The sequence below is a fragment of the Crassostrea angulata genome, chromosome 8 (assembly GCF_025612915.1).
Source record: "Crassostrea angulata isolate pt1a10 chromosome 8, ASM2561291v2, whole genome shotgun sequence".
NCBI classification, from domain to species: domain Eukaryota; kingdom Metazoa; phylum Mollusca; class Bivalvia; order Ostreida; family Ostreidae; genus Magallana; species Magallana angulata.
The window spans coordinates 53,612,011-53,624,455 of NC_069118.1; the positions used below are offsets into that span (position 1 = coordinate 53,612,011).

General features: G+C 33.9%; 1 protein-coding gene and 1 long non-coding RNA gene across 2 annotated transcripts; one reads left to right on the plus strand and one right to left on the minus strand.

The window, feature by feature from the left end:
• Positions 1-295: 295 nt before the first annotated feature.
• On the plus strand, positions 296-11,064 carry LOC128159533 (uncharacterized). Its single transcript, XR_008240154.1, has 4 exons — positions 296-718; positions 1,094-1,211; positions 1,634-1,714; positions 10,971-11,064. It is a non-coding gene; the product is annotated as an uncharacterized LOC128159533 (long non-coding RNA).
• On the minus strand, positions 7,364-10,021 carry LOC128159478 (E3 ubiquitin-protein ligase TRIM71-like). Its single transcript, XM_052822594.1, has 2 exons — positions 9,762-10,021; positions 7,364-9,540 (listed from the first exon to the last, which is right to left on the minus strand). Exon 2 carries the CDS (start codon positions 9,479-9,481, stop codon positions 7,832-7,834), a length of 1,650 nt encoding a protein of 549 aa, XP_052678554.1. The 5' UTR covers positions 9,482-9,540; positions 9,762-10,021; the 3' UTR covers positions 7,364-7,831.
• Positions 11,065-12,445: the final 1,381 nt, after the last annotated feature.

Genomic DNA, 12,445 nt, shown 5'->3' on the forward strand with positions numbered 1-12,445 from the left:
TTTATTTGAACTTTCTGTTTCATTAATGATTTTTAAGAGAGACTATATATGTACTACATTTGGCATGGCATATGAATATGCAAGATTGACTACTTTGATTTAAATGTAAACATTTTTATTTGTGCCCCAATCACCCTTTTAATTAAGATCTTTTCTTTACATTTAATAATGTGAACAATCTGTGAATCAATGTATTAATGTGACTGTCTCTTAGTTCATATTAAAAATTCGATTAGATGTGTTGTCATATATTTAAGTAATATTTGAAGTAATTACAATACATGGTTGATTTCTTCTTTTTCAAACACTTTGTTGAAATTAATCATCATTTGCCTTCCTCTGCCGTAGGAGATGGCGACACTCAATTGGTCTGAACCATTTATTCTCTTGAAGATTGCTGTGAAGATTCCCAAATCATCACACAGATCTTGTGGAGAACCCCTAACCACCATACAGATCCTGTGGGGAATCCCAAACCACCATACTGCATGATCCTGTGAAGATTAATCCTTAACCACCATGCAGATCCTGTGGGGAATCCTTAACCACCAAACAGATCCTGTGGGGGATCCCAAACCACCATGCAGATCCTTTGGGGAATCCAAACCACTATGCAGATCTTGTGGATATCGAGTCCCAAACCACCATAAAGATCCTTGGGAGAGTTGATTCCTAACCACCATAAAGATCTTATGGATATTTATTTTCTTTACTAAAAGTTAGTTTATCTATTTAGCCAAAAGTACATGTATCATATTTCAAAATTTAGGACAAATAATATGGTTAATTTGTTGACCAGCCTTAGTCTCCTTCATATGATATGACTTTTCTGATATTAATTATTGGCACTGTTTGTGTGGTCTTTTGGTTTTTAGTTTTTTGTTTTGTTTTGTTTTGTTTTTTGGTTTTTTTTTTTTTGGGGGGGGGGGGGGGGGTGGGGTTGCCTCAATTCTTGATATATACAAAAATTTGCAAAAACTCTAGCTGCTAGAATATTATGTACCGGTATGTTTAAACTGAGGGGAAAAAAATGTGGGTTTTTTTAACTAATTTATTATCAACTATCACCAATTATTTCCAAATTTGATCACAGGTCTGAAAGGCATTTCCCTCCGGCAACTCAATTTTCTGAAATAGGATGTCATCACTGAGCAGTCAGCTGGTCAAGCAGTGGATCCATGATAAGGGTCACACTTTATACGTATTTACAGGTATAGGTGTCACAAAATCAACTAATTTACAGGTATAGGTGTCACAAAATCAACTAATTTTTAAGTACTGTTAGTTATGTAAGATGATTTTTTATTAGAAGCCTGCCTGAATATCAACTTGGTATCATCAGACTAATAAAGGGAAATAACTCATCCATCAGTGACTGAGGTCAAAGAAAGATAACTCATACATTTTACTGGTGAACAAAAAATCTGAAGTGCAGTTTTCATATTTTGAATTTTCAACATTAGATATTCTTATTCATAGAAAAAATTTAATCATCAAGTAATCAACAAATATTACTGGTGTTGCAGTTGCTGTCCTAGGACTTTAATAAAGATGAAATCTTGTAATACAGTAATTGTACTAAATATATAATTAGGTTTCTTCACCATGACTTATAATTTTCTGCATTTTTCAGACCCTGCAGACAAAAACAGCTTGAAAGTAACTACTACCTACATAGCAATTTAGCTTAGAATCTACAGACTTTCATTGGGAGGTTTGTACCTTAAAACTAATGTTATTTGATCCTTATAAAGCCTATCAAGTTGTTCATAAAATTCATAACTTTTTGTTTATAAATTTTGAAATTATTTTTTAAAAAAAAAATGCTTTCTTTGGTGGTACATGTGGGTGTGATGGTAGCTACCGTTGCAGATAAAAAACATAAATAACCAAAAGGATTATGTATTTTCTGCAATGATTTCTTCCTTTATAGCCCAAATGAATCACCAAAAGAAGCCATTTTTAGCTCACCTAAGCTGGAAGCTAAAGTGAGCTATTCTGATAATTTTTTAGTCCGACGTCTGTCTGTCCATCAGTCGATCTGTCCATATACTTTTTATATTTTAGACTCCAGAACCACTAGGTCAATTTTAACCACACTAAGCACAAGGCATTCTTGGGTAAAGGGGATTAAAGTTTGTTTAAATGAAGGGTTACGTCATCTTTCAAGAGGAGATAATTAAGAATTATTAAAAATGTTTTGGTATTTTTTAATAAGAAATCTTCTACTCAAAAACCGTTCAGCCAGAAAAATTTAACTTGTGCGGAAGCATCCTCAAATAGAGAAGATTTGTGTTTCTTCAAAAAATGATCCCGGGGGGTAATTACCTAATCTTATAAGATGGGCCACAATGGGAGTCTAATTTTAACATTGGATTGTATACAGCACAATCTTTGAAATTTTCCTTCTCAAACCATTTGGCCAAAAAAGCTCTAATTTGTGTGGCAGCATTCTCAGGTAGAGTAGATTTAAATTTGTTTAAATCATGATCCCCGGGGTTAGAGTAGGGCCACATTGGGGGGTCGAATTTTTACGTAGGAAAAGAAAGAAAAATCTCTCAAAACCTTATTCTCAGAAACCAATTGGCCAGAAAATCTGTTAATTGCAATTGTATGGAAGCATCCTCAGATATAGTTGATTCACGTTTTTCAAATCATTAACCTGAAGGTAGGGTGGGACCACATTGGGGTGAGAAGGTCAATTTTTTTTAATGGAATATATAGAGAAAAGTCTTTGATATTCTTCTCCTTAGAAACCAATCGGCCAGAAAAGCTGGAACTTGTATGAAAGCATTCGCAGATTCAGGTTTCTTCAAATCATGAACCTTGAGGGTACGGTGTGGGCCACATAAGGGGGTAGAGTTTTAAGATATTTTTATACTGGACCTCATTTACAAAATTGTTCAAATATTTTGTATATGACTCAATAAAGCTGATTTTATTATGACTATGTTTTCTCAGTTGAGCAATGTGGCCCATGGGCCTCTTGTATTAATTATACATGTTTTTACATCTCTCTCTCTCTCTCTCTCTCCTAATTTCTCTCTAAATCTCAGTTATCCATTAAAGGCAAGTTTGCAAGTTACCAGTTTTCTCAGTTAGTACATGTACATTGAATAGAAGGTACAGGAAATTCTTCCATATATGGGACTTATACAACTGTTTGTAAGTCTGAGGTCAGTCCGTGCTATCTTTGTTGTTATGTTACAATCCATCACAAAATAATCCAAACTTTGATAAATACGGACTAACACGGGCTGACCTTAGACTTCTAAGTAGTTATAGTAACCATGGTAACTGTAATACATAGAAGAATTGGCTGTTCCTTCTGTGAAACGTGCTGATCGACAATAACGATCAATTTTGAAAATTTTAAAACCATCGAAGGCAATTTAGAGTGATTTATTTTTTCTGCTATTCTCATTGTCTTCTAAACCCACATTACACATGAAAACACGAAAGCATTTCATTTTTTAATTGAGACCCGATTAAGCACTGGATAATACAAATATTTCTTCTCAGTGGTAGATGGTTTTCCTAACTATGAGATGATGTACTTTTATATAGCAGTGTAAAGTTAAGAGAACTTTCTACCTCTGAGAAAAAAATGTTTGTAATGTCAAGAACCTATGTTATTGATGTAATCAACCACACATCATAATTATACAGTTTATTAAGGTCTTCCGTTTCCAACGGAAGACCTTATAGTTTTCGTACGATTTCTTATTATTATTAAGGTCTTCCGTTTCCAACGGAAGACCTTATTGTTATTCTTCGGTTTCTTTTTCCCTATTATTTTTATTCTTTTTTTTTCTTCCCATTTTTGTGCACGCGATTTCTCAGAAACGGCTCCACCGATCTCCATCAAATTTTCAGATGTGATAGATAGTGGTCTGAACTTGATAGCAAATTTTTTACATTGATGACGTCACATCTGTTTTGGAGATATTGAGATTTTTCTATTTTTTATATGGGTATTTTGTCTGCGGCCGTTCTCCTAAACTATAAGAGATTTTGAGCTCAAATTTCTACGGTTGATAAAGGAAAGATTGAGGTTTTGCATGATTGTTGTTTTGTATGTTTAGCACTATTGGCGCCAAAGCTCGCTATGGCTCGAAAATTGACATTAAAAAAGCGTCGTTATTTTTTGTGCTTTTCTCTCTTTATCTCTTTTCTGGAAAATATTTTGTTAAAATATGTAATGTAAAAAAAGTTTATATTTACAAGATCTTTCAGCTGATATCGAGAAAAAGGGGCTGGCCCCTCAAATTAGGGACCTAGAGGGCTCTAAAATCTTTTACCCGTAACTCTTTACCGAGGGATATTTTGTAATAAATTATAGAAGCAAATATGTTTATCTCAATGTTATGTAGTCAAGCAATGTAATGATTTTATCATGTGTTACGTAATTAAGGGTTTTTAGGGGCCAAAAGTCCAAAATTTCGATCACCCATATCTCAGAAAGGAAAAATATTTTGTAATGCAGTACAGAAGAAAAGTTGTTCAAAATGATGTTCTTAACAAAATGCAACCGTCAAAATTTCGTTAAACGGCCCCTAAAAGGAAATAAGGGACCGGCCCCTAAAACCTTCTTTCTCATATATCTCCAGAACGGGAACGAATTTCTAAACACTTGTTTATCAAATTTTGTGTAGAATTAAATAACCTTTTATTTGATATCAAGAAAAAGGGGCTGGCCCCTCAAATTAGGGGACCAAAGGGCTCTAAAGTCTTTAATCTGTAGCCCTTTACTGAGAAATATTATGTGAAATGTTATAGAAGCAAATGTGTGTATCTCAATGTTATGTATTCAATCAATGTAATGATTTTATCATGTGTTACGTAATTAAGGGTTTTTAGGGGCCAGAAATCCAAAATTTTGATCGCCCATATCTCAGAAAGAAGAAATATTTTGTAATGCAGTACAGAAGAAAAGTTGTTTAAAATTATGTTCTCAACAAAATGCAACCGTCAAAATTTCGTTAAACGGCCCCTAAAAGGAGTTATGGGATCGGCCCCTAAAACCTTCTTTCTCATATATCTCCAAAACGGTTACGGATTTTTAAACACTTGTTTAACAAAAGTGGTGTAGAATTAAATGACCTTTTATTTGATACCAAGAAAAAGGGGCTGACCCCTTAAATAAGGGGACCATAGGGCTCTAAAATCTTTAATATGTAGCCCTTTACTGAGAGATAATGTGTGAAATGTTGTAGAAGCAAATGTGTTTATTTTATAGTTATGTATTCAAGCAATGTAATGATTTTATCATGTGTTACGTAATTAAGGGTTTTTAGGGGCCAAAAGTCCAACATTTTGATCACCCATATCTCAGAAAGGAAATATATTTTGTAATGCAATACAGAAGAAAAGTTGTTCAAAATGATGTTCTCAACAAAATGCAACCTTCAAAATTTCGTTAAACGGCCCCTATAAGGAGAATAGGGATCGACCACTAAAACCTTTTTTCTCATATATCTCCAAAACGGTAACGAATTTCTAAACACTTGTTGACAAAATGTGTTTAGAATTAAATGTCCTTTCATTTGAATCCAAGAAAAAAGGACTTGCCCCTTAAATTAGGGGATCAAAGAGCTCTTGACTAAAACCGTTTATCTATAGCCCTTTAATGAGAGCCATTTTGTGAAAGGTTATTAAAGCTAGATTAGGTATAATGCGTTTATATATCCTAACAATATAATGATTTTCTTGCGTTACCCAATTAGGGTTTTTAGGGACCAGAGGTAAACAACTTTGATCTTTTCTATCTTAATTGAAAGAAATGCAAGTATATAAAAAAGCAAGAGAACTTATAAAAAGCGATACAATAAAGCATTAGTACTTCACTCCTTTTTCCATAATATGTTTTGTTGTCGAAAATCAAAGTGGATGATGTCATATTTCATTCTAAAATTCGAACGGAAGACCTCCTCGTTGCTCGCAACGAGATCGTGTCTAGTTATTATTATTATTTTTTTCCACAAATTTTGTGCACGAGATTTCTCGAAAACTATTCGACCGATTTCGACCATTTTTTCAGAGAAGATGAGTCTTGATGTAAACTTCATACGTTTTTGAGATTTTTCCTGTCGGCACTTCCGGTAACGATTTATCGGCCATTTTGTACATTTTTACGACCTATTTTGTGCAGAGCTGATCTCAGAAACTATCAGAGATATGACTATGAAATTTTCAGGATAGGTAGTCTATAGTCTGAAGTTGTGCACTATTATTTTGTTTTACGCCAGTGGCGCCATTTTTTGGAGCTCGCCTAGGCACGAAAATTGGGTACGAATTTTCATTCAAATTCTTCATACGTTTTCATCTGTATCTTTTTATCAGTTGATATTTTGTTAAGACATATATAACAAAAATAGTAGATAATTAAACGTTCTTTCCAACAAAATCAAGAAAAAGGGGCTGGCCCCTTAAATGAGGGGCCAAGACACTCGTAAACTCTATTGCAAATAACTTAAAAACGATCAAAATTTTGTAATGCAATATAGAAGCAAAGTTGTTGATTGTAGCAATATTTATCAGGTAAAATCATTTTCACACCCATTTATGACGTAATTAGGGATTTTAAGGGGCCAAAGTACTTAAACTTTGATGCAATATATCTAGAGAAGGAGACATATTTTGTTAGGCAATGTAGAAAAGAAAATGTTTGCATTGATGATTCTAATCAATTCCACTAATCAAAACTCCAAAGTCTGTCCCCATTAAGGATCTATAGGGCTGGCCCCTAAAATATTCAATCATTTGTATCTCAAAAATGAACAACAATTTTAGATGGGTGTAAGAACAAAAAATGTTAGTATTCGTGAGAACTTTCGATTGAACTCAAGAAAAAGGGGCTGGCCCCTTAAATGAGGAGCCAAGACACTCGTAAACTATATTACAGATAACTTGAAAACAAGCAAGATTTCAAATATCTTTGGTACTTAGCCTTTTTTACAAAATTGATACCAGCGAGATTTTAGTCACTGTAAGTGATTGAGACACAAACTTTTATAAATGATAGACAATCGATTGAAGATATATTTAACGGGTTTTCTTTTGTCAACCGTCACTTCCGGTACTCACCAGAAGAGTTCAAACAATTCATTTTTTTCACAAGTTTAACTGATTATCTTTGGTGTTTCATCTGCTATGATTAACAGTAGTGTACACTAAACATATGTATAAAAAACCCTAGCTTTTATTTTCATAAACCTCTTTTGTTCGTCCGTTTTCGGTCTCGAGACAAAAAACCTAGATTCACCAAGATCGCAGATTTGGCAGAGAATATCGATATTTCATCGTATCATATGAAAACAAAATCGGACGGAAGACCTACTCGTTACTCGTAACGAGATCTAGTTTACATTTATTATTTAATATACACATATAAACAATATACATTGTATTCAAATTTAACATATATTAAATATAATAATATTACACACACAGTTTGATGGCACGCAATGTTTGGAGTTTTAAATCACCACATTTGGTCTGTTGACAATCACATCCAATATATAAACACAGTTTACATTTAATGCATAAAACAATCAGTTGACATATATTATGTAAACACAGTCAGTTATATGTAGTTTGTTCACATACAAAATGTAATACAGATTGTTGATTGACATGTAAACAATATAAATTATCAAACAAAAATAATTTATTTACATGTAATATTTACTTTATTTAAATGTAATTCAATATCATGAACCATTTGATTATTATAAAACATGGTTTGTTTCATTTGTAATTTCGATTTCCTTCACTAATGTTACATGTAAATAAATAAACAAATAGTTTGATTATTATAAACACTGTTTGTTTACATGTTATATTGTATTTTCTTCACTTTACCTGTTAACTCAGCCACAAAGAGGTTGTCTCTGGTGTCCACACATAAACCCCATGGATCCTGTAAATCACAGTTGTCAATGTAGCGGAGGAACTGTCCGTCCTGATCCAGGATGTGGATACGGTGGTTGTTACGGTCTGCTGTCAGGATCCGACCCTGGCTGTCTGTTGTGATGCTGAGTGGATTGAATGGTTCCTTGGTAGTAGAGGGAGGACCAGTGTAGGTAAACCGGAGTTTCCCGGCCTGATTGACCACCACTACTGCACGGGCTCCATGGTCTGACACACAGATATCTAGGTTCCTGTTCTCACTGATGTATTTAATGTTATATCTACCATATGAATAGAGAGGTTGTCCTTTGTTGTCGTACTGAATACTTTGTTTCTCTGTGGAGCCAGAGTAACACACAACTTTTGTTTGTTTACCATCATCACTGTCCATGACAACCAGGAGGTCACCAGAGGAGGTACTACAGACACCGTGAGGTCTCCACCCCTGTAGTCTGATCACTGTCTGTATCTGTGTATTCTTCACTATGTTCACAGTTCTATCATAGTAATCAGTATAAACTAGATCCCCACTCCTTGTCACTGCTATGTCCCGTGGATCGTTCCCTGACTTGGTTTGGACTGACTTCACTAGTTTCCCACTGAGGTTGTACAGTCCCATGATACTGTCATTATAACCACGCGTCCACATCTCCTCATCACTCAGACTGGACACACTGGTTAATGGATTAAATCCTCCATACTCAATGTTTATCTGTGTGATGATCCGTGGTACATCAATGAGCGGTCTGTCCGGGGGAGAGGACTCAGCACCAGGAGATTCCATTGTGTAGCCATGTTCTTCTTTTTCGAGAGATGATGCTGACAGGGAACCAAACTGTTGATAAAGCTGTTCTTGGTTGATCTTCTGAGGAGTAAAACTTGGTAAGGACACTGTGAGTTTAGGAGGCAATCTTCTGAATTCATCATTCCTGGATTTGTAGGCAGAGACACGGCTGATATCATTGGAGTCCAGTAACGTCTTCAGTTCAGTAATGGTCTGTGTGATTTCAGAAATGGTGTGTTTAATTTCATCTTCCTGTTTGTCTAAGACAGCCAGGTGTTTGGTGTCCATTTCCTCCACGTTAGATTTCATGTTTCTGATAATGATGTTTATTTCTCTGTGCAAGTCTTCTCCGTGTTTGTCGATTTCTGTTGTTAATTTCTTTGAGTTTTCATTCAGAGCAGATTTCTGGTCTGTGATAATGGATGCAATCTCTTGATATTTAAGATAAATGGTTTTCTCTAGTTCACGTAAATTTTTTTGAATGATTTCTTTTTTGTTGTCCATGGTTTTAGTTATTTCAAAAAAATGATGGTCATTGTGTTCTTCAGAGGAAAGACATGTTGCACAAATAGGAATGCCACATTGTTTACAGTAATGTTCACATATTTTTGAGGGATGTTTTTGACACTTTGGAGTATATCCCCTCTTTTCAAATGGCACCACTTTGTGTTCTTTAGAAAAATCTGATATATGGTCCCCCTCACATGCTTTACACAGATATTTGTTACAAATGACACAGTACATAGGGGGGGCCCGGGGTCTCACAGAGATGACACCGTAACACATCCTGAAGGCTGTACTCAGGGTCCATAGTCAGACACTTTGATGGGATTTTAAGAGATATTCTGAAGAAAAAAAAGTCGATCACTTATTATAGTTTATCATACTCCAGAAAATCATTTAATTAATGTCCATCTAATTTGCATGTTGAACGTGCACACGTATACAATAGTTTGAGTTTCTTGATTAAGACCTTTTTAAGTAACGCATTTTTTAATTTATTTTATTTTGAATTTGTGGAAAAATGAAATAGTAATTAATTAAGTTCACTAATTAAAAAACAAACCTTTACAAAAATCCAACATGGCGATTACGGTATTTTTCTTCCTGGTCTTGTTGGCCTTTGTGATCGTCACGTGATTAACTTATATATAGCAGGGGTGGATTTATTTAGGTGGCATAGCTGAGGCAAAATAATTCCCGAATCCCCTTTGACTTTGGTGCGTTTCCGCCCTCGACAGGGCCGATTTTTTTTATGAGATGAAAAATAATGTGTAAGATGTTTGACTATTCCAGTTTTGTACTAATGCTAGGTCATTTCAATTTTGGATAGTTTTTTTTCGGGGGTGGGGGGGATGAGAAGACCTGGGCTTGATTTTCAAGCACTTGTGTAACTTCCACGTAAAACAGTAGCATGCCTTCCTGGATGCATATGTGGTTTATTTTTTTAAATGTCAAGAGGATTTTTGTTAAAAGTTCGTTTTGAATTTATATTACCCCTATCTAAAGTTGTGCAATTTTGGTAATAATTTATTGTAGAATTTATATTGTCACCTACGCCTACTTCCTCGCTTAATTAATAATTAAAACCCGTAATATGGATATTACATAATACGTAGATCAACGTATCAATGTAATAACAAGAATATTAACATAGAAAAATTATTTCTTAAACTAATCAAAAATATAAAAATTTTACGTTTGTAAATAAAGTGAATTGAAGGGAAAAAATATCAATGGTGCCAAAACATTTTAAATATTTAGTCCTTAAACACATATGGGCCTAAACGTTTAGGGCCTAAAATTCCTGCTATCCATTCCTGACAACTTTCGAAAGTGAAGTGACTTTAATAAATTGCTGCCTGGTCTATTCTTCTCTAATTTTTAGTATCAATTATCCATATTCACAAAGTTCACGCATCGACAGATGTCCCATACCACCTTAAGCCCCCCCCCCCCCCCCCACCCCCGAAAGTTCTAAACACAATGTTTTTTCTGCTTTCCGTCTTGGATTTTGTCCATTTTTCTTTCCACTCGACTGTCTTTCTGTATACAAAATCTTCTGCATTTAGTTTCTACGAATGACCTCAGTAGTCCTGTATATCTCGCTACATGTATCAGATTCAACCAAAGTATTGTACTGTAATAAAAAGTTATGCCAAGGATTATTCTTCACACCAAGTCTGGCGGGTTGGGTGAATGATAACATTCAAACCTTTTTTCTTTTGTTTTCCTTTTTAATTTTACTTATTTTTTCTTTTTCCATCTTTTACAGGTACCAATGGCCACACTGGGAGTCCACTGTTGCTGCACCAGAATCCCTGCTTTTATATATTATGAAGAATAAATTATCTATCGTGTTCTTAGTATTTAATGTCTTTTTTTTTCTCTCCAAAAACCGCTCACGCTATCATATTTTAAAATTTTTGTTAAAATTTGTCAAAAAGTGATGGAAAAAAAGGAGTGCATAATCGTCACAATATACATATATTAACTATAAGACGGTATGATTTATCAAAATAATAATACAGCTGTCATAAGAACATAATTTTTCTTAGATATCATGTAGTGTTGTCTTATAAAGTATGTGTCAGTCAGTTCTAAACCTTTAACCCCCCCCCCCCCCCCCCCCCCCAATTAAAATCCTATACTTGTTAATGATTGAATGAATGTATTTTGAATTATGATTGTAAAGTTAAGGATTCCCACAGAAAGCCTTACACGACTTAAAGCTTAAATTCAATTAAAATCGAAATATAATATCTACATTTACAAACATCTAAATGGCAATATTTTGCATACAGTATTTGTTGAAAAAATTGTAACCTAAACTTTCAATTATATTTTATCTATTCTGCTATTCCCCACTTAAATACTTAGTACCGTTCAATTCAAGTACATGTTTATAATAACAATCATCTGACCGCAATCGGATTAAAATCAGATCCTTGATCCGCTCCTTTTTTTCTATTGTCGTAACACCTCGTGTAGCGATGATAAAATAAGGAGCGGATCGAGGATCTGATTTTAATCAGATTGTATCTGCTCGTTGAAAAAGGCTGTAAAATGTGAATACTAAATGTGTTTTTTCATGTAAGTACATGTATATTCAAGTAAAACCATGTACGAAATAAATAATTAATTAGTTTTTTAAACATACTTAATACATATATATGCCAATGGTTACATGTACATTGAAATGCACGAAAAATCAAAAGTAAAATCAAAGAAAATAAATCTGATCGAAAAATTCTTTCTTTTATTCAAAATTAGTATGTCTGGGTGACGAGTTTTATCAATTCCAAATAAAAATTTCTTATCATGGAAAGCAGCCACTCGAGAAAGCAACTAGCTTTTAAAGATACAGTGCACAATTCAAAACTTTTGAATGTAATGAAAATACTAGTTGGCTTTGTATAATTTATGTTTTAAATATTACAATTAATTATCATGAAAAGAGTGGAAAAAAGCAATGGAGAATTGTCTTACACTATTTCTGTTCTAAAATTATCCCAATATTTTGTAAACACAATTTATCTAATATTGATTTGTGATTTTTGAAATAGAGTTCCAATTCAACTATAGTAGAATTATATTTACCGTAACATGATTTGGATGCTTCCACATTCATGTTGCATTTTCAAAATGATTCAGATGAAAAATCTCCCTTCATTACCCCGGTATATGCATGCATATACATGTATGATACCTAATATACATATATTTACATTCCAAATATTTTTTTGCATG